This window comes from Salvelinus fontinalis, chromosome 29 (assembly GCF_029448725.1).
Source record: "Salvelinus fontinalis isolate EN_2023a chromosome 29, ASM2944872v1, whole genome shotgun sequence".
NCBI lineage: Eukaryota > Metazoa > Chordata > Actinopteri > Salmoniformes > Salmonidae > Salvelinus > Salvelinus fontinalis.
This window is the reverse complement of record NC_074693.1, coordinates 45,284,592-45,307,215: the sequence shown is the minus strand read 5'-3', so window position 1 is coordinate 45,307,215 and position 22,624 is coordinate 45,284,592. Positions and strand designations below refer to the sequence as shown.

General features: G+C 42.9%; 1 protein-coding gene and 1 pseudogene across 3 annotated transcripts in view; both read left to right on the top strand.

The window, feature by feature from the left end:
• Positions 1-4,382, top strand: part of LOC129827296 (ATP-binding cassette sub-family C member 5-like) — a 40,988-nt pseudogene extending 36,606 nt beyond the window's left edge.
• A 4,472-nt stretch (positions 4,383-8,854) lies between these two features.
• The window catches only part of LOC129828033 (mediator of RNA polymerase II transcription subunit 12), a 71,647-nt gene continuing 57,877 nt past the window's right edge, over positions 8,855-22,624 (top strand). For all 3 annotated transcript variants that reach the window (XM_055889447.1, XM_055889446.1, XM_055889445.1), the window contains exons 1-14: positions 8,855-9,220; positions 11,173-11,277; positions 11,392-11,583; positions 11,874-12,033; positions 12,295-12,470; positions 14,149-14,259; positions 15,023-15,295; positions 18,688-18,834; positions 19,650-19,749; positions 20,010-20,146; positions 20,672-20,803; positions 21,151-21,277; positions 21,918-22,141; positions 22,428-22,487. In XM_055889447.1, coding sequence (XP_055745422.1) covers positions 9,119-9,220; positions 11,173-11,277; positions 11,392-11,583; positions 11,874-12,033; positions 12,295-12,470; positions 14,149-14,259; positions 15,023-15,295; positions 18,688-18,834; positions 19,650-19,749; positions 20,010-20,146; positions 20,672-20,803; positions 21,151-21,277; positions 21,918-22,141; positions 22,428-22,487 — 2,046 coding nt within the window. In that variant the 5' untranslated portion in view covers positions 8,855-9,118. The remainder of the gene's footprint in view (positions 9,221-11,172; positions 11,278-11,391; positions 11,584-11,873; positions 12,034-12,294; positions 12,471-14,148; positions 14,260-15,022; positions 15,296-18,687; positions 18,835-19,649; positions 19,750-20,009; positions 20,147-20,671; positions 20,804-21,150; positions 21,278-21,917; positions 22,142-22,427; positions 22,488-22,624) is intronic.

Below are 22,624 nucleotides of genomic sequence, written 5' to 3'. Positions count from 1 at the left end.
CACAGTACAATAGATGAGGGCAGTTAGATTGATTTTATTTTCTGTTACCACATAGGAAAGCTTGTGTGCATCACATCCTACTTTTGAGGATGTCACATAAGAACATTGAGAATGTAAGGCAGCAACTTCCCAAAGGCGTAACATTGCCGCCACATGGCTTCTATGGTTATTTCACTTTGATTCTGTAGAATGCAGTTGGAAATGCAAACAACTGAGGATGACTAAAGACGTAGCATTTAGGGACTGGTCTTACATTAGTAATAACACTCCTTAAGATTATAATATTCATGTCCATATTCAAAGAACCAACACTGTTTTTCCATTCTTTACAATATTACTACTTCCTTATTCTACCAACCTAGTGATCGAACCGTTCTCTGCAAAGTGTGCTTAAATGTGACGTGTTGGGGGTTGCCAGATCTTGCTGTTGGACGAGGCGACGGCAGCCATTGACACAGAGACAGACCGGCCGATTCAGGAGACCATTCATGAGTCGTTCAGCAGCTGCACCACGCTGATCGTCGCCCATCGCCTCAATACTGTTATGAGCTGTAACAGGATCATGGTGTTGGACCAGGGACAGGTGGGTCTTCTGCACCATAGAAATATACAATGTGTCTCAAATGGCACCCTATTCCCTATGTAGTGCACTACTTTTGACCAGGGCCTATAGGGTTCTGGTCAAAAGTAGCTCAAATCTATTGAATCATATGAAAAGTGGGCTAATATACTAAACAAAATATTTGATATACTACAGTATACCTAAGGGCACATTTCTGTTGTGAGTCAAAATACTTGTTGGTCATAAAGTACTTTATTTATTTTCTCAATTCCATAACAGATGTTGGAATTCGACACCCCTGCTGCCCTGCTGGCAGATATCAACTCCAGATTCCGGGCCATGTTCGAGGCATTTGATGGCAAGCTCAGTAACACAGAGAAGTGACCCCAGTCGAATGGGTACAAAGGAGCTCGTATAAAACAGGCAATGCAGCAGAGGACCTCACAAACTTTGAAGAGGAACATCTCAATCTTTCCATGAAGGGAGGAAGATGTTATTTTAAAGGGCAATAGTAGAGGTTCTTACAATTGCTGCTAAATCTAGAGAAGTCTGTTGATACCAAAAACCAACGATGGCTTCATGACAATGTTCCAAAATATGCATCAAAGATGTGGATCTAAGGAAGGTTTTGAGTGTCATACCTGCTGACCTTTGCTGCTGTGTGGAAAGAGAGAATTTCTCTGAGGCCAAAAAAGCAAGTGCAAACAAAGGGGAATATAGCCATGACACTACAGTGGCACTTTAAATTCCATGATAATGTTGCTTCACCCTCTCTCTACAGGGCTACCCTCCTTTTGAAGCGTCCAGTCTGTTATTCAAACTCAATCAGCATGACAGTGATAACATAACATTCTGGAGTATATGCAAATTGCCATCATACAAAGTGAGGCAGCAGACTTTGTGAAAATTAATATTTGTGTCATTCTCAAAACTTTTGGCCACAGTATGGATATAGTTAGTATGCCTAAGTTCCCGGACATTCAGGTGCTTTCGTAAATTCGCTCTGGCTGGCTATCTACCCCGATTTCAGAGCACTCTCGTCTGGGTGTACCAGAGCGCAGAATAATTAATTTACGAGTGCTCAACACCTGTTGAATATGGCCGGTGTCAGTAAACGTCATAATTAAATTGTTGCCTGCAGCACAGTTAGTCACCAACGCGGATAACATGAAAATTGCATAACCAGCTCTGCTAGGGCGAGTAAAATGGTCAGTGGTCTCATTTGTGTCTGGAAGTAGCTAGCAAGCTAGCCAACGTTAGCTTGGGTGCTTGAATGCCGTTGTAAGGTCAGAACGCTCAAGTCAAACCTACTCCTCGGCACGAGCTTCCATTGTGCGCTCCGAGAGCGAAACGCTCTGAATTTACAAATGGACAATCTGACAACGCTCTGAATTTACGAGTGCACTCTGGCCCTCCATATTGAATTTAAGAACACACCTGAAGTCGTAAAATGTCTAAGTAGTAATTTGTTATGCTAACTAGCTAGCAAGAGGTTGTATAGCAACAGCATCAACTTCCTGTAGACAGGCGAAGAGCAAGTACGCTCATCTGAAAGGATACTGTGCCGTTTACAGTATACTAAAATTAGCTAATAGTATGTAGTACAGTATATACTCATTATGTAGTATACAGTACGTTAGTATGGGTATTGGAACACAGGTCGTGTATCCAGTATATAGGACTAATACAACTTGAAACTTTAACTTGGAAACACACACGCACACACTTTTAAACCCCCTATGCACATTTGAGACCCCTCTTTAAAAGTCAGTAGCTATGTTTCCATTAACTTGTTAAGTGATATATATTTTTTGGGGGGGGTCGACTTTTAGATTGTTGAAAATGGATGCAACGATTGCCTGCTAGAGTGCCTTGCCATTTATCTTGTCGATTTAAAAACAGCTGGGCGTAATGATGTCACACCCAAAAAATAAAAATGTTCTTGCAAAAACCTACAGTGTGGAATAAAAATGTGGTTGAAGTCTTTTCATTACCCATTTAGGCAAATTACGCATTAATAAATTAATAAATAAAGTTTGACTGAAGAAAAATTCACCTCGGTCGAACGGATAAAAATGTTGATCTTCAGAAAATCCTATGTCTGCCGTTTCCATTACACATTTTATTTATTATGCGACATTGCTTTTGTCAATGGAAACCTGCCTACTGATATCTTTCCTTCTAGCTATAGTAGCTAAAATAATGGGCAACTGGGCATTTTTATACATGACGCTAAGAATGATAGGATGTTAATTGCTTAATTACCTCAGGAACCACACCTGTGTGGAAGCACCTGCGTTCTATATAGTTTGTATCCTTATTTACTCAAGGGTTTCATTTATTTTTCAGTTACATGTATGTCACTTGCAGGGATGCAACTTTTGGTTTTAGAAGTGGGGGGGACAATTATTTTTTTTTGATCCAGTCGGATAAACACTCCAAACCTCCTAACAGAACGATCGGAAGCGTCCGCATGGTCCTAAATCACAGAGTTGACCCTGTTTTGTATTACATTCCAATGAAAACTGGAGGGGACAAAAATGCAACTTCAGAATGTGGGACATGCCCCCCCGTCCGTCCCCAGTGAAAGTTGCGCCCCTGATCACTTGAATAAACCACAATGCTGGTTGGTGAAGTATACACTTTTTTTAACGATATATTTAGTCAAAATTACATGACAGGCAGCACATTAATCAGTCAAATCACTGGACAGCCGATACCAAAGTAACCATTCCACATAAGCACTGTCAGGAATATATTCACAGATTTATGTGTCGAGTAATAATAATAAATGTGTCAATAATAAATCAGAATTTAATATATTGTAATCATTTTGGTGAATCCTAACAGATGCAGTGTATATATGTGCCTCTACAGTTATCAGTCATTGTGTAGTTGTCACAATCGTCTTTGGGTGAGATAGAGGACCAAGGCGCAGCGTGTGCAAAATACATCTTCTTTTATTTTTAGAAGAGAGAAAAAACAAGAAACGAACAACTATACACAAACTAACAAAATGACGACCGTGAAGCTATACAGACAAATAGTGCTGACACAAACACTACACATAGACAATTACCCACAAACACATGATGCCCATGGCTGCCTTAAATATGGCTCCCAATTAGAGACAATAAACCACAGCTGTCTCTAATTGAGAACCAATCCAGGCAGCCATTGACATACAAACACCTAGACAAGACATTACCCCATTAAACCTACAAACCCCTGGACAAACCAAAACACATACTTCCCCATGTCACACCCTGACCTAACTAAAATAATAATGAAAACAAAGATAACTAAGGCCAGGGTGTGACAGTAGTGTAGTGATGTTGTAGCTTATGCCTTTTGTTCTGGCACAATATTAGCATTTTTGTTGCGCTAACTTTCTGTTTAGGGTATTTTATCCTTATGCTGGTATGTTGAAACTGTATCTGCATTTAGTCTCTTGTATTGTTGCAGGAATGTAGTATATCAATGTGTAATCATTCTATTGTGTATGGGAATAAAGCACATTTATTTTCATGAGATTGCAGAACAGCAGTTGTGGAATAAATAATGAAAGGTACAGTATTGTTTTAGTTCTAAACAACCACAGACCATGACTGCAACTGTTTTTGGACAAAGTTTAGGATTGTAAACATCTAGATGCCTTAAACTAACAATGTTCATATACTGAGCAAACATGGTGTGCAATAAGCAATATGTTGCTCGATAAATTGTAAAGATTGCCTTGAAATATTGTATATTCTGAAATGTTTTATGATTTTTTTTGTCATAGAAATGCTTTACCAATAAAAATGTGTTATTTTTATACATGAAATATTGTCCTTGCATTCATTGTTCTCAGACATGGTGCTTCCCTGGCTTGTATGGTGCTCTGATAATGAATTACCCACCATCAGGATAAATTGGAGACATTGTCTGCCCTAGGACAATTGATTTCGGTACTGTTTGCCAAATATCAGAAATAAAACTGATCGTGCAATATAATGTTTTTGATGTATTTTGATGTATTTTGGACCATTTTCAATGATGTTGACTACTTTTAAAACGTATTCTTCTACAGACCGCTGAACCGATTGGCACCAAATGTTGTATTTTCCAAGACTCTTGCTCAAACAATATGGCTTGAGGATTTTTCCTGTCCAACAGCGCCACCATGCGGCCAAACTGAACCATACTTTACAGGTTAGGTCGAAGTCCACATTGTATTATTGAAAGTATTAATTAAAACGCTTGTTTCCAAAGTGGTCCTCGATGGTAAAAACAATAACACATATAATGATTAAAATGCAAGACAAAATTACAAACAACCATAAATACATTCATTTATATTGACGTCCTAAAAAGTGGCACTATTCACTGCACTTCTCTCTAACCTTAAAAATCAACCATATTAATTGCACATTAAAACAATCTATTAATTGCACATCCTTCAAATAAATACAAAATTCTCTGGTCTGATGAAACCAAGATTGAATTCTTTGTTCTGAATGCCGAGCGTCACGTCTGGAGGAAACCTTGCACAATCCCTAGGGTGAAGCATGGTGTTGGCAGCATCATGCTGTGGGGATGTTTTTCAGCGGCAGGGACTGGGAGACTAGTCAGAATCGAGGGAAAGATGAACAGAGCAAACTACAGAGAGAGCCTTGATGAAAACCTGTTCCAGAGCGCTCAAGACCTCAGACTGGGGTGAAGGTTCACCTTCCAACAGGACAACGACCCTAAGCACACAGCCAAAACAATGCAGGAATGGTTTCGGGACAAGTCTCTGAATGTCCTCGAGTGGCCCAGCTAGAGCCCAGACTTAAATCTGATCGAACATCTTTGGGGAGACCTGAAAATAGCTGTGCAGCGACACTCCCCATCCAACCTGACAGAGCTTGAGAGGATCTGCAGAGGAGAATGGGAGAAACTCCCCAAATACAGGTGTACCAAGCTTGTAGTGTCATACCCAAGAAGACGCAATGCTGTAATTGCTGCCAAAGGTGCTTTAACAAAGTACTGAGTAAAGGGTCTGAATACCTATGTAAATGTGATATTTCATTTTTTTTTTTAGATTTGCAAACGGTGCAGTTTCCGTACCAGGCAGTGATACAGCCTGACAGGATGCTCTCAATTGTGCATCTGTACAAGTTTGAGGGTCTTAGGGGCCAAGACATATTTCTTCAGCCTCCTGAGGTTGAAGAGGCTCTGTTGCAGCTTCTTCACCACACTGTCTTTGTGGGTGGACCATTTCAGATTATCAGTGATGTGTACGCCGAGGAACTTGAAGCTTTCAACATTTTCCACTGCGGTCCTATCGATGTGGATAGGGGCGTGATTCCTCTCCTGTTTTCTGAAACCTATGATCAGCTCCTTCGTTTTGTTGACGTTGAGGGAGAGGTTATTTTCCTGGCACCACTCCGCCAGGGCCGTCACCTCCTCCCTGTAGGCTGTCTTGTCATTTCTGATAATCAGGCCTACTACTGTTGTGTCATCTGTATACTTGATGATTGAGTTCAAGGTGTGTGTGGCCATGCAGTCAACAGGTTAGTACAACAGGGGGCTGAGCACACACCCTTGTGGGGCCCCTGTGTTGAGGACCCGCGAAGTGGAGGTGTTGTTTCCTACCTTCACCACCATAGGGCGGCACGTCAGGAAGTCCAGGAACCAGTTGCACAGGGCAGGGTTCAGACCCAGGTCCCCGAGCTTAATGATGAGCTTGGAGGGTACCATGGTTTTGAAGGCTGAGCTATAGTCAATGAACAGCATTCTGACATAGGTATCCTTCTTGTCCAGATGGGATAAGGCAGTGTTCAGTGCGATAGCGATTGCATCGTCTGCAGATCTATTGAGGCGGTAAGCAAATTGACGTGGGTCTAGGGTGTCAGGTAAGAAAGAGGTGATTTGATCCTTAATTAGCATCTCAAAGCACTTCATGATGACAGAAGTGAGTGCTACGGGGCGATAGTCATTTAGTTCAGTTACCTTTGCTTTCTTGGGTACAAGAACAATGGTGGACATCTTGAAGCAAGTGGGAACAGTAGACTGGGATAGGGAGAGATTGAATATGTCCTTAAACACTCCAGCCAGCTCTGAGGACGCGGCTAGGGATGCCGTCAGCCCTGTGAGGGTTAACACGCTTAAATGTCTTACTCACGTCGGCCACGGAGAATGAGAGCCCACAGTCCTTGGGAGCAGGCAGTGTCGGTGGCACTGAGTTATCCTCAAAGTGGGCGAAGAAGGTGTTTAGCTTGTCTGGGAGCAAGACGTCGGTGTCCGCGATGTGGCTTGTTTTCCCTTTGTAGTTCGTGATTGTCTGTAGACCCTGCCACATACGTCTCGTGTCTGAGCTGTTGAATTGCTACTCCACCTCGTCTCTGTACTGATGTTTTGCCTGTTTGATTGCCATACGGAGGGAATAACTACACTGTTTGTATTCGGCCATATTCCTAGTCCCCTTGCCATGGTTAAATGCGGTGGTTTGTGCTTTCAGTTTTGCTGCCATCTGTCCACGGTTTCTGGTTTAATAGTCAACGTGGGAACAACATCCCCTAAACACTTCCTGATGAACTCAGTCACTGTGTCCGTGTAAACGTCAAAATTATTCTCAGAGGCTACTCGGAACATATCCCAGTCCGCCTGATCAAAACAATCTTTAAGCATTGGTTCCAATTGGTCTGACCAGCGTTGAATAGACCTTAGCACGAGTACTTCCTGTTTGAGTTTCTGCCTATAGGAAGGGAGGAGCAAAATGGAGTCGTGATCTGATTTGTCGAAGGGAGGGCAGGGGAGGGCCTTGTAGGCATATCGAAAAAGGCAAGTAGCAGTGGTCTAGTGTTTTTCCTAAGGAAGTACTACAGTCAATGTGTTGATAGGACTTCGGTAGCGTTTTACTAAAATTTGCTTTGTTAAATTTCCCAGCTACAATAAATGCAGCTTCTGGATATGTGGTTTCCAGTTAGCATAAAGTCTAGTGGTGTAGTTCCTTGAGGGCCATTGTGGTATTGGCTTGAGGGGGAATATACACGGCTGTGACTATAACCGAAGATCATTTTCTTGGGAGGTCATAAGGTTGGTATTTGATTGAAAAGTGACCCGTTTTAATTTGAATCAAAAACAACTTCATATTGAAGGAGTGCCTTTGATTTGACAACCTGCACATGCGCAGTTCGGCGCAAGACCCAATTACGTGTTTCTGCACAAGTTTAATAATGGATTGGATATATATAGCACTTTTCTAGCAACTGAGGTACTCAAAGCACCTTAAATGGTCGGGGGAAACTCACCTCAACAATGTGTAGCACCCACCTGATCAGGTCATGATGGAATGGGGCCAGGTTGGGAATTTAGGCGTGACACCAGGGTTAACACTCTTAAAATATGAGCCATGGGATTTTTGATGACCACAGAGAGTCAGGACACCTGTTTAACCTCCCTTCTGAAAGACAGCACCCTTTGCAGGGCAATGTCCCCCACTGCCTTGGGGATCTCCTTAGACCGATGAGAAATGTCCCCTACTGGCTCTCCAACACCACTTCCAGCAGTGTCTGGTCTCCCATTGAGGGACTGACCAGGACCAACCCTGCTTAGCTTCAGAGAGGGAAGCCAGCAGTGGGTTGCAGGGTGGTATGCAGCTGGTGCTACATTGTCATGACATGGTCTACAAGTGTTTATGGTGGATTTCTATTGGAGAAGCAGTTTTTGCCTATCTTCATACTGTTTTTAGTTGCACCTTCCAAGGCATTTTAATTTGGCCTTATGGGGAAGAAGAGGAATACTAATTATAATAATTAACGCCAACAATTACAATTAGGTTTCACCAGGTTCGCTGCTAAACTGCTAATGATTTCACGATCTGTCATGTGGACATCTATACTTTGTTGCAATATAAAACAGAGTAAATTCCACACAGATTATGCATTATGCAAGCTGTTTCAGCCAATCAACTTCCAGGATCTAAACTACCCGGTTTATAAACAAACCTATAGCATTAATAAAAATGGGTGGAAAAAAGAAAGAATATTATTAGCTATTTTGTAAAATGTGAATGAATGTATATTCGGCACATTACAAATGACATGTAATTACCACAGGTACAAAGTACATTTTTCAAAAAAGGGCTATATCGTAAAAGTTAATAAAAAACAAAATGTGCTTTTTTGGTTAGGATTGGGTATAAAATAAACAGTAAGGTTGGGGTTAGGTTGAAAATCAGATGCATGTTATAAATAGGCGGGGTGTATGATTTTGTGGCTATGGTAACGACCGTATTTTGAGTTTTCTTGTCTGCATCAGCGTCCTTCCGGCTTCCAAGACTGAAAAGGGTTGTCTCTAGTTACTACAGCCACAAAGTCAAAACTGCCTATCTCGTAAAAAATAACGGGGGGGGGGATCGTTTGTTGGCATTAATTTAAGGTGAGGTTAACAATGTGGTTAAGTTTAAAATCAGACTATGAGAAGAGAAATTGGAGAAATAGGCGGGATTTAGCCATAACTAACGCTTTGTGGCTGTGGTAACTAGTGAGCCCAACGGAAAGAGAAAAGCCTTGGCTGTGATGCCGCTGAATGATGGCTGCTTTTGGGATCCTGAGTTACGAACACCGGCCACTGAAGCGGCCACGACTCGGACCTCCGGACGTTTATCCTCAAGACCCAAAGCAAAAAGAGGTCAGAAACTTAAATTGTTTCTCAAACCAACGTTACAAAGACAAATTGACACAAAGAGCCTAGCTACCGTTATTTGGAAAGGAGTCCCTTTAGCTAACTAACTACGGTTGCTAGCTAGTCCAAGACGGCTATCACAGGCCTAAGCCAGTCTCTCTAGCAATAACAATGAACAGCTAACGTTACTTGGCTTTTCAGTTTGCTAAACATCAACCAGGTAATGTTAGCTTGATAACAGTAGCATTCTAGCTCGTAGTTAGCTGGCCAACCTTTTCTAACGTAACCAAAATGTTAACTTTACGAGAGATAATTTGGCCATATTTCAAATTAGTTATCAAATTAGTGCACGAACCATTAACGTTACTTGCATGGTTATAGATTAGGTGAACTTGCTTTCATTTTATGTAACGTTAGTTAGCTAGGTACACAACTCGTATTCATTTTAGAGCAGCTTGATCGATAACAAACTAGCTAGCATATTTAGCAGCTACGTTAGCTAGCTAAATGCCTTCATTTTCACAAATTGGCAAACAGTTAACGTTACCATTAAGGGTTCTCCCCAGGATTTAACAAGGTGGTGCTGCTGAGTTCAGTCAGAGGACTCAGAGATTTGTGCGTTTTTGAACACCTGTAACTGCCAAAAAATTGCCAGAAGGTGGCGCATCGCCTCTTACATTCTTTGGGGAGAACCCTTGCATGTTGTGCTAACATAGCTAATGTTAGCATGTATGTGTGTCTAGCTATTATGATCTACAATGTTTGTCTAGCTAACTATATAGTTTAGCAAACGTGAACTACTAGTTTAGCTACCAATACCATAGTTAATTAGCTAGGTAACGTTATCCATTTAAATTTAGCAAGCTAACACTGTCTGGAGCTCTCATTTACTGTGCCAGGAGACTACTTTTGTACAGATTGCTGTGGGAAACTACTGGTCATGATGTAGAGCTTCTGCTAATTACAGTGACATGTCAGTACACTTTCCAGGCATTTGTGGCATAGGATCCTTAGACTTAGTAAAAATAATTGCCACATCTGGTCTCTTGGCAGTCCCACCCCTATGGGAGGTCAACTCCCGCTCAGCAGTTAGTGCTCTTCTCTGTCTTGGCACCCCAATGGTGTAACTAGCTTCCCCCTGATGCTAGGACAGCAGAGTCCTTGCCCATCTTCCAAAAACATCTGAACCACTAGCTCTTCTTCAGTTTTGTCTAGAGGGGATACAGCTTTTGTCAATTGACTTTTCGTAGCAGGTCTAGAAGAACTTACGCAGCAATTTGACAAAAGCTGTATCCCATATAGGCATGACCACCTTCGGTGGGGTTTTAGAGTGGACTACATCCAAAAAGTTGTATTGCTGCCCACTACTGGATTCAAAGTAAAAAAGAAAACCATACTTGATTGTCAATCTAACTCAGTCCTCACAACTAAAATAGTCAACAAAACAAAGCAAAACAAACTCCCACTTCATCCATTCTTCAAATTTCCATTTCTCTGTACTCAGGCTATGGGGCCTGATAGGGCAGTACGGCTCATCGCAGCCTATTGTGTAACACATTCGCCGAGAAGTCCTCCAATCCCAGAAACCTTTCCGCCACATCAAGAATCTCTGAAACCCTCCCCTATTTTATACATGACATCTGTATTATCCCCCCCTAAAAAGGTGCAATTATCTTTTCCTACTAGTACTGACTTTGCTGATAAAAAAATGTACTTACTACGACTGTGATGTGGTTGTCTCACCGAGTTCTCTTAAGATGAATGCACTAACTGTAAGTCGCTCTGGATAAGAGCTTCTTTTTGCTAAATGACTAAAATGTAAAACTGTAAACTAAATTTTATTATCTAGCTACTCAATCCCCCACTGAGCTATTCTCCATTTGTTTTGTGTTAATTGCGTGACTTTATCAACTGCATGGTCTGAATTTCACGAGATCTAATGTCAATTTTTGTTCCAGGATGAATTGACTGCGTTGAATGTGAAGCAAGGATTTAATAATCAACCGGCAGTGTCAGGGGATGAACACGGAAGTGCTAAAAATGTCAACTTCAATCCCTCAAAGGTGATCTTCTACTCGTAATGTTTCTCTCTGTATCACATGTAGGGAATCATGATTCATGTTGTATGTACAGTAGGATCTCTTGTTCATTGCATACTTCCCTTATTACCCCAACAGATTAGTTCAAATTTCAGCAGCATCATTGCAGAGAAGCTGCGCTACAACACATTTCCAGACACAGGCAAACGGAAGCCGCAGGTTAACCAGAAGGACAATTTCTGGCTCGTTACTGCCAGGTCACAGAGCTCTATCAACAACTGGTTTACAGATTTGTCCGGAACTAAACCACTCACCCAGCTGGCCAAGAAGGTAGGACTTTGTACCAAAAAACATCCCTGCGGGGCACATTCAGCAGAGCACTACATTGTGAAAGAAATATGTTGTGTTCTGGGGTGGTCTAGCGACCTATGCACTTCCTCTGGAGCACATGTACCACTGTCAGTATGGGTTTGAATCAGGCTCACTGTTCTTCAGCACTCTTAAAATTGCTCACTTAAAACTATAACGGCACTCTCACAAACTCACTTAAAATTATTACAAATATTCTGCAGCAACATCCTCCATCAATCCTGTTTTGTTAAATTGTGTTGGTGTGCTAGGTGCCGATCTTTAGTAAAAAGGAGGAGGTTTTTGGCTACTTGGCCAAGTACACAGTACCTGTGATGCGTTCAGCATGGATGATCAAGATGACCTGTGCGTATCACGCCGCCATTACAGAAACAAAAGTCAAGAAGCGGCACGTGATTGACCCCTGCATAGGTAAGCAAACACTCCTTTAAAAAAAATATAGCCTATCCATCCTCCTAGGAACATCAGTTTTTTATGATTGAGCATTTTCCAGCTACCCCCCCTGTGGCCAAAGCTCCTCAATAATGTAACATTCCAATATCCTGGGTGTGTTCACTGCCATTTAGAAAAGATGGATTGCTATAGCTCTAGAGGTTTGCTCAGTCATGCTGCATTAACAGGAGCATATGCCATTGTGATGAATTAACTATGTTCTTTCTGTCTGCACTGCAGAATGGACTCAGATCATCACAAAGTACCTGTGGGAACAGTTGCAGAAGGTGGCTGAGTTCTACCGCCAGTCTCCCAGCCAGGGCTGTGGCTCTCCTCTCCCGGCCACCTCGGCCGAGGTGGATACGGCCATGAAGCAGTGGGAGTACAACGAGAAGCTGGCCATGTTCATGTTCCAGGTTGGATGGTCCTTTGGTTTGTCTGTTTCTTTGTCTGTTTGTCTGCCTGTGTCGGGTTGCATGTCTGTCTCGCTGTCTGTCTTCATGTTTTCATATGTCTGCCTGCCTCAACCAGGGACCTATGTATCTGCCTGGTCTGATGAGTTTGTGATAAGCTTGTGATAACAGTTTGAAATTGAGTTGTTACTTGGTTAGAATTGTTACTTTGATGTTAGCTTTACACAGTTGTCTGCAATGGATGTGGTGATAGTATAGCCCTATTTCACTATGCCACTGTATAATTAGTGGTTCATTGAAGGGGAAAATGTCAGTAAACTGCTAGCAAGTTAGCTTATTGTTAGAGACTAGTCATTTCATTGTTAAACTAAACCATGAGGTAAGCGATAAGACATTTAATGTTTAGATTTTATGATTTAAGGCCAGATGCAAACATAGCATCACAAACAAGCAAAAACGGTTCACTTTGGATAATTTATGATGGAAATTTCTGGCTAGCCCACATCAAACAGCTCACTGTTTACACTGATGTACAGTGCCTTCAGAAAGTATTCACACCCCTTGACTTATTCCACATTTTGTTGTTTCAAATTGGCATTAAAATTGATGTTCTGCACAAAATACTCATGTCAAAGTAGAAGAAACATTCTAATATTTATTTTAGATTAATGAAAAATTAAACACCATCTTGATTAGTTAGAATCACCTTTGGCAGCGATTACAGCTGTGCGTATTTTTGGGTAAGTCTCTAAGAGCTTTGCACACTTGGATTGTACAGTATTGGACCATTATTATTTTTGAAAGTCTTCAAGCTCTGTCAAGTTGGTGGTTGATAATTTGATAGACAGCCATTTTCAAGTCTTGCCATAGATTTAAGTATATTTAAGTAAAAACTTTAACTAGGCCACTCAGGATCATTCAATGTCGTCTTGGTAAGAAACTTGTGTATATTTGGCTTTGGAGTTGTAGGTTATTGTCCTGCTGAAAGGTACATTTTCCTCCCAGTGGAAAGCAGACTAAACCAGGTTTTCCTCTAGGATTTTTCCTATGCTTAGCTCTGTTCCGTTTACTCCTTAGTCTTTGCTGATGACGAGCATATCCAAAACATGATACAGACACCACCATGCTTGAAAATATGAAGATTGGTACTTGGTGATGTTGGATTTTCCCCAAACATGCTTTGTATTTAGGAAAAAAAGTACATGTCTTTGCCACATTTTTTGCAGTATTACTTTAGTGCCTTATTGCAAACAGGATACATGTTTTGGAATATTTTTATTCTGTACAGGTTAGTATTGTGGTGTAACTACAATGTTCATCCATCCTCAGTTTTCTCCCTTCACAGCTATTAAACTCTGTAACTATTTTAAAATCGCCATTGGCCTCATGGTGAAATCCCTGAGCAGTTTCCTTCCTCTCCGGCAACTGAGTTAAGGACACCTGTATATTTGTAGTGACTGGGTGTATTGATACACCATCCAAAGCATAGTTAATAACTTCACCATGCTCAAAGGGATATTCAGTGTCTGCTTTTTCTACAAATAGGTGCCCTTCTTTGCGAGGCATTTTAAAACCTCCCTGAAGTAATAGTGAAATGGAGTAATTTCATAGGATTAACTTACGCTAAATACTTTGTTGTAGAAGACCAAGCAATAACAAACGGTTGTTTGCTTGCGTCCAGGATGGCATGCTAGACAGACACGAGTTCCTCACGTGGGTGTTGGAATGCTCCGAGAAGGTCCGACCCGGAGAGGACGAGCTTCTGAAGCTGCTACTGCCCCTCCTGCTACAGGTAATGCCTATATACCATCCATAGAGCACCCATCATCTTAATAATTGTTGGTTGCTTATGTTTTTCCTCTTTCACACAAGTGTCTATTGGAAATTAGATTTTTGCATATCCCAGCTCCCCCTGAGACACCTTTGAAGAGTTGAGGTCACAGCCAGGGTCTGCTATTATCAATTAGGGGTTAAGTGCCTCGCTTGAGCACATCGGCAGATGTTTCACCTTGTCAGTGCCGGGATTCAAACTAGCGACCTTTAAGTTACTGGCCCAATGCTGTAACCACAAGGCTATCTTTCTCCTACTGCAGTGATGGATTTCATTCTCCATGTTACAAACCACACATTTCACGTGGAAAGAGTAACTTAAGGAGACACTCAAATGTAATTTATCTTTAAGAATCAGGAAATGTCCAGGGTTTCTGGCATCTTCTATTTATACATTTGGGGGCATTGTAAGCTACTTTTTCAAACTAACGTTTGTGCAGAAATGGTACATTGTTAATGTGACACTCTCAGGGTGATGCCAAGCACCAAGTTCGTTAGCAATCTTCTAACAATAACCTATGTAACGAAAAACATTTCAGTAATATTCCCCTGGCGGTGCAGTTTAATCCACTTGGAAGTACATTTATTTACCTACACTGCGTTACAGGTTAGTCTTTGAAGCTGACTTAGCTACCCTCTCTTCTATTTTCCCCCGTATTCCATTGTTGTGATCACATATCAGCTCTGAAGAGTGTACTGACCTTGAGTCATGTCCCCTCCTTCAGTACTTAGGGGAATTTGTGCAGTCGGCCTACCTGTCCCGGAGGCTGGCCTATTTCTGCACGCGACGCCTCAACCTGCTGCTAAGTGACGGGAGCCTGGGGCCCGGCGCCGGGGGACACCCGGCCCACAGCATCCTGGCCCAGCCAGGGAACGCCCTGCCCCCCACGCCCACCTCCCAGCCCGCAGGGGGCAATCAGCCCCAGACTCCCTTTACAGACTTCTACATCTGCCCTCAACACAGGCCCTTGGTGTTTGGGCTCAGCTGCATGCTACAGGTACACAACACACTCAATAGCCTTCCAACTGAACTGAATGGATTGCCTATTACTGCTACTGCAGTACTATTAATATTACTGCTAAGCCATCAGGCTAGTATGGTACATGACTAAGTTGGTTTACTAGCTTTGGTAAAATGTTCAGTGTTGTGATTGTTCCTGATTTTCCATGTTATATTTATAGTGCCTTTGGAAAGTATTCAGACCCCTTGACTTTTTCCACATTTTGTTAGGTTACAGCCTTTTTCTGTAATTGATTAAATCGGGTTCTGGCTGGGCCACTAAAGTACATTTAGAGACTTGTCCCGAAGCTACTCCTGTGCTGTCTTGGCTGTGTGCTTATGGCTGTTGTCCTGTTGAAGGTGAACCGTAGCCTCAGTCAGAGGTCCTGAGCTCTCTGGAGCAGGTTTTCATCAAGGATCTCTCTGTACTTTGCTCCGTTCATCTTTTTAGTCTTTCAGTCCCTGCCGCTGAAAAACACTGACACAGCATGATGCTGCCACCACCATACTTCACCTTAGGGATGTGCCAAGTTTATTCCAGACGTGACGTTTGGCATTCAGGCCAAAGAGTTCAATCTTGGTTTCATCAGACCAGAGTATCTTCTTTCTCGTGGTCAGAGTCCTTTAGGTGCATTTTGGCAAACACCAAGCGGGCTGTCGTGTTCCTTTTACTGAGGAGTGGCTTCTGTCTGGCACCACTATCATAAAGGCCTGTCTAGCACCACTATCATAAAGGCCTGAATGGTAGAGTGCTGTAGAGATGGTTGTCCTTCTGGAGGGTTCTCCCATCTCAACAGAGGAACTCTAGAGCTCTGTCAGAGTGACCGTCGGGTTCTTGGTCACCTGCCTGACCAATGCCCTTCTCCCCCGATTGCTCAGTTTTGCCAGGCAGCCAAGATTTGCCGCTTTCTAGGCAAGAAACACTGAAGCATGCATGAGAGCACCAGCTGTTCCGGACGATTGTGTGATCACGCTCTCGGTAGGCGATGTGAGCAAGACCTTTAACTTCTTATGGGCAGGTGGGACGGTAGCGTCCAACATCTGGTGAATGGCCAACATCCGGTGAAATTGCATCTGGCCAACATCCGGTGAAATTGCATAGCTCGAAATTCAAAAATACCAAATTAAAATATTTAACATTCTTCAAAATATATATGTTATATATCAAAATAAAGCTTAACTTCTTGTTAATCCAGACGCTGTGTCAGATTCCAAAAAGGCTTTACCGCGAAAGCAAACCATGCGATTATCTGAGGACAACGCCCCGCATACAAACACATGAAAATCATGTAGAAAGAGGAGAAGGGAAGCGCTACTGAGGTACACTATAGTATATTTTGGTAGATAGAAGGTGCTCTTTGGTAAAAGGTGTAAATAGGTCATCAAAAAGAAAGGAGGACCAAGGCACTCTTCATATAATAAATGAAAATGCCTTTATTAGTATGGCATGTTCAATAGAAACAAAGTTGTTAAAAACCGACGCGTTTCGGCTGCATGGCCTTCGTCAGGGAGTGAAAAATCAAAATCATATTTCAACCAGGCAGGTGAGCCACAAAAGTCAGAAATAGCGATATAATTCATGCCTTACCTTTGAAGATCTTCTTCTGTTGGCACTCCCAAAAACATGAAACATCACAATGGTCCTTTTGTTCGATAATGTCCTTCTTTATGTCCCAAAAATGTCTATTTATTTGGCGCGTTTGATTCAGAAATACACCGGTTTCAACTCGCCCAACATGCCTACAAAGTGTCTAAGTTACCTGTAAACTTGGTCCAAACATTTCAAACAACGTTCCTAATCCAACCTCAGGTACCCTAAAACGTAAATAATCAATAAAATTTAAGACGGAATAAACTGTTTCCAATACCAGATAATAACAACGTGACGCTCGCTCCAGTTCACGCGCATCAAAACAGTAGAGTCCACCTGGCGTGACACTTACAATGAATAGCACTACTACTTCATATCTCAAAAGAAAAACTTCAAACAATTTCTACAGACTGTTGACATCTAGTGGAAGCCATAAGAACTGCAGCTAGGTTCCTAATAATAATGGTATCCCATAGAAAACAAAGGAAAATCCTATGACCTCAATTCCCCCCCCCCCCCGGATGGTTAGTCCTCGGGGTTTCGCCTGCCATATCAATCGTATATTCAGACATCATTTTAACAGTTTTAGAGACTTTAGAATTTTCTATCCAAATCTACCAATTATATGCATATCCTAGCTTCTGGGCCTGAGTAACAGGCAGTTTACTTTGGGCACGCTTTTCACCCGGAGGTGAAAATACTGCCACCTACCCAAGAGAGGTTAAACAGGCCAGCATTCACAAAGCCACGGGCCAGACGAATTACCAGGAAGTGTACTCAAACCTCTCCCTGACCGAGTCTGTAATACATACATGTTAAAAGCAGACCACTATAAGCCCAAGAAAACAAAGGTGACCTGTCTAAATGACTACTACTTATGTCGGTAGCCATGGAGTGCTTTGAAAGGCTGGTCATGGTTCACATTAACACCGTCATCCCGGAAACCCTAACCCACTCCAGTTTGCATACCGCCCCAACACATCCACAGATGTCTCAATCGCATTACACACTGGCCTTTTCCACCTGGACAAAAGGAACACCTATGTGAGAATGCTGTTCATTGACTACAACTCAGCGTTCAACACCATAGTGCCCTCAAAGCTCATCATTAAGCTAAGGACCCTGGGAGTAAACACCTCCCTCTGCAACTGGATCCTGGACTACCTGACGGGCCACTCCCAGGTGGTAAGGGACAACACATCTGCCACGTTGATCCTCAACAGGTTGGCCAGTCAGGGGTGCGTGCTTAGTCTCCTCTTGTATTCCCTGTTCACCCACACTCCGTGGCCAAGTACGACTCCAACACCATCATTAAGTTGGCTGACAACACAACAGTGGTAGGTCTGCTCACTGACAACGATGAGGCAGCCTATAAGGAGGAGGTCAGAGACCTGGCAGTGTGGTGCCAGGATAACAACCTCTCCCTCAGCGTGAGCAAGACAAAAGATCTGATCGTGGACTACAGGAAAAAGAGGACCCAACATGCCCCCATTCACATCAAAGGGGCTGTAGTGGAGCAGGCCGAGAGTTTCAAGTTCCTTTTGTGTCCACATCACCAGCAAACTATCATGGTACACTGTGTTCTTGTCGACCTTCAATGCTTAGGTCCCCAAGAAAATAGGGTTAACTGCCTTGTTCAAGGACACATCAACAGATTTTTTTTTTTTACATTGTCGGCTCGGGTATTCAAACTGGTGACCTTTCGGTTACTGGCCCAACGCTCTAACAGCTAGGTTATATGCCGCCCTATTGTCAGTCACATCCCTAAATTCTTATTCTCCTCGTCTTGGTTTCGTCAGAGTATCATGCTGTGCTGTCCCAGTGCCCTGGTGTGGCACTACTCTCTGACAGACAGCCGGAACAAGACTGGTTCCCCGCTGGACCTATTGCCCATCTCCCCCTCCAACCTGCCCATGCCAGGGGGCAACGGCACTTTTACACAGCAGGTAAGGCCCAGAGTCTGGCTCTTGTCAAGGTTTCTTCCCACCTAGGGAGATATTCCATGCCACTGTACCTTTGGCATTAGGTTTGGATTATGATCCTGCCGGTTGCTGCGCAGTAATTTGAGACTAATGCATTTGTCGATTGATTGATTGAAAGCCCACATACTGTGAGGTTAACATCATTGCATGCCTCTTGACTACTAGATTGAGGTTTGTATTTGTCCTCTCAGCCGTCCTATTTGTATTAAGGATTCCCATTAGCTGCTGCCAAGGTAGGGTCCAGCAACATTAAGGCAGTTCTATACAATTTAAAATATGACATTACATTTCATAACACATTAATAAGTGTGTTCCCTCAGCCACTACTCTACTACCACATATCTACAATCCAAATCCTTGTATACGTGTATGAAAAGTGGGTGTCTTATCATGTGTCTGTGCCTGTGTGCGTCTCCTCACATGCCCTGCTGTTCCTTAAAGTGTATTTGTTTTAAAAAAAAATCTGATTCTACTGCTTGCATCAGTTACCTGATGTGGAATAGAGTTCCATGTAGCCATGGCTCTACGTAGTACTGTGCGCCTCCCATAGTCTGTTCTTGACTTGGGGATTGTGAAGAGACCTATGGTGGCATGTCTTGTGGGATATGCATGGATGTCCGAGCTGTGTGCTAGTATTTTAAACAGACACCTCGGTGCATTTAGCATGTCAACACTTCCAAAGACAAGAAGCGATGAAGTCAATCTCTCCTCCACTTTGAGCCATGAGAGATTTACATCCATATCTGCTTATCTCAGTCTTACCTATGCTTTTACATCAGGTCCGTGCAAAGGTGCGAGAAATAGAGGAGCAGGTCAAGGACCGAGGGCAGGCTGTGGAGTTCCGCTGGTCCTTTGATAAATGTCAGGAGACAACTGCTGGTAAAGAAACTGCTGTTAAGAGGCACCTATAAAATTACATAATACATCCAGACAATGACTCTATGGGCTGTTTTCCCTGACAAAGATTGAGACTAGTCTTGGACTAAAAGTCTATTTCAATGGAGATTCTCCATTGAGCATGTTTTTTGTCCAGCACTAGGCTTGACCTGTGTCTGGGTTATCCAGCCCTAGGTGTGTAAGGGAAATGGAAATGAGCAACATTTAGTGTTTTACCTCAATTATTTTTCTGCTTTCACCAGGCTTCACCATTGGGAGGGTCCTACACACCTTGGAGGTTCTAGACAACCACAGCTTTGAGAAGTCAGACTTCAGCAATTCCCTGGATTCCCTTTACAACCGCATCTTTGGCTCGGGCCAGAGCAAAGACGGTCACGAGGTAATTTTTTCCCCATCAATATGGTAGTGGTCTCTTTGATGAGCACCCCTGCATATGTTAAGTCTGAAGACGTTAATGGTTTTCACTTGCAGATGAAAAGCCAGAATGTAAAGTAAAAAAAATCAGCTTCCTCAGATTCCATTTGGCCCTAGTCATTACAGTATATATTTTTATTTATTTAACCTTTTTATTTAACATGGCAAGTCAGTTAAGAACAAATTCTTATTTATAATGACGGCCTAGGAACAGGGGTTTAACTGCCTTGTTCAGGGGCAGAACGACAGATTTTTACCTTGTCAGCTCAGGCATTCGATCTAGCAACCTTTCGGTTACTGACCCAACACTCTAACCACTAAGCTACCTGCCCAATAACACATCATTTCTTCTTCTGTGGACAATTAACTGTATTCTATTCTATTCGACTCTATTCTATTGTATTACATTCTAGAAACACTACTTACAATTTTCCTGACACAGGTTTCCGTGCTGTATGGTCTTTGCCCTGACATGTTTCTCTATGTGTAGATGTCCCCTGATGACGACGCAGTGGTGACCTTACTGTGTGAGTGGGCGGTGTGCTGCAAGAGGTCTGGCCGCCACAGGGCCATGGTGGTGGCTAAGCTACTGGAGAAGAGACAGGCAGAGATCGAAGCCGAGGTGAAGGAGAGGCCCACACAAGTTCACACACACACACAAATACAGCACCGTGACTGCTCCCTGCTCCATAATTACACGGACCCATGAGTCACTGCGCCACAGCTGTTCCTGAGGATTCTCCTTTGTTGCCTCTTGAAAACATGTCTCTCATGCAAAAGAGATTTTTACCTCGATTACACCTGTGTGTAAATAAAGGATGAAGATGAGGTTTTGTGTTTTGTATTTCCAGAAGGCGATTTTTCTTTGCAATGTTGTCTAAATCGTTTAATGAAATTGTACTCCCCTGTAAGGTATATTTGCTCAATGGCAGTGGTTCTCACACTATGCGTATGATTGAGAGTTCACAGAGGTGCGGTGAGTCAGAGGTGGTGGATGAGAAAGGCTCGGTGTCATCGGGCTCTCTCTCGGCGGCCACCCTGCCTGTGTTTCAGGACGTGCTCCTACAGTTCCTGGACACCCAGGCCCCCATGCTCAGTGAGTCTGCCCTTCACTTCATTCATACTACTATTTAACTATATTCCCTTATTTTGGTTGTCTGTAGCTCTGTCCCTAATGGCACCCTATTCTCTATAATGTACTACTTTTCACCAGGGCCCTGGTCAAAAGTAGTGCACTATAAATGCAATATAGGGTGCCATTTAGGAGCCAGCTAGGCTCTCTGCAGCTCTTGATGTTGTTCCTTATTCCAGCACCCTTTTGGATTTACAGTCTCCCCAACTGTTGAGTTGTTATGCACTACTATGTCTCTGGGACTTGAGCTATGCTGTACTGCGCTGGTCTAGTTACACATCCACCCTTGTGCTGAGAAGGACAATGTGAAAAGAAAACATCCGCAACAGCACAGTATTGTTTCGAGTCGGCACGATAGTGGGAAATGGGTATTGGGTTTGCTGAACTTAATAAGGGTCCTGTGTGCGACTTAGTTGGTAGAGCATGCATCAGGATAATATGTTCGATTCCCGCTTGGGCCACCCGCACAAAAATGTATGCGTGCACTACTGTTAGTTGCTATGGATAAAAGTGTTTGCTAAATGTCATATTATAAACCTTTCTGTTGCTGCTGCTAATGCTGGAGTGTATAGTGACAAACTATCTCCCTCTGTCTCCTCCTTAGCTGAGCCGAGCAACGAGAGCGAGCGTGTGGAGTTCTCCAACCAGGTGCTGCTCTTCTGCGAGCTCATCCGCCACGATGTCTTCTCCCACAACATCTACATGTGCACGCTCATCTCCCGCGGCGACCTGGCCTCTGACTCCCACCTGCCCCGCCCCCGTTCCCCTAGCGATGAGCCCTCGGACGAATCAGAGTGCAAGGAGGCTGGCAGCAGTGTCAAGAACGAGGCATGTTATGTGGAGGCGGCTGTTGTTATTTTGTTGTGCATGATGAATCATCCTATATTTACATTTGAGTCATTTAGCAGATGCTGTTATCCAGGGCAACTTACAGGAGAAATTAGGGTTAAGTGCCTTGCTCATGGTCACATCGACAGATTTTTCACATAGTGGTCTCGGGGATTGGAACCAGCGTCCTTACGGTTAATGGTCTGACCTGCCGCCCCATCATCAGTAATAACTAATTGCTTTTGAATTAATTTGGGGAATAAATATGTTTTTTTTCTTTTCGCAGGACACTGGTCTCTCAGAGTCAATGGAGATTGATCACAACTCGAGTACTAATTTCGATGAGGTAAGCATCATGTCTTAGATGAGACGAGTAGAAATTGGCAGCCACTAATGTGCACTAGTGAATATTCTCCCTGGCACAACTATATAGTATTTTTTTTCTGAACTTCATCCTACTTTCCCATTGACCTCTGGATAACA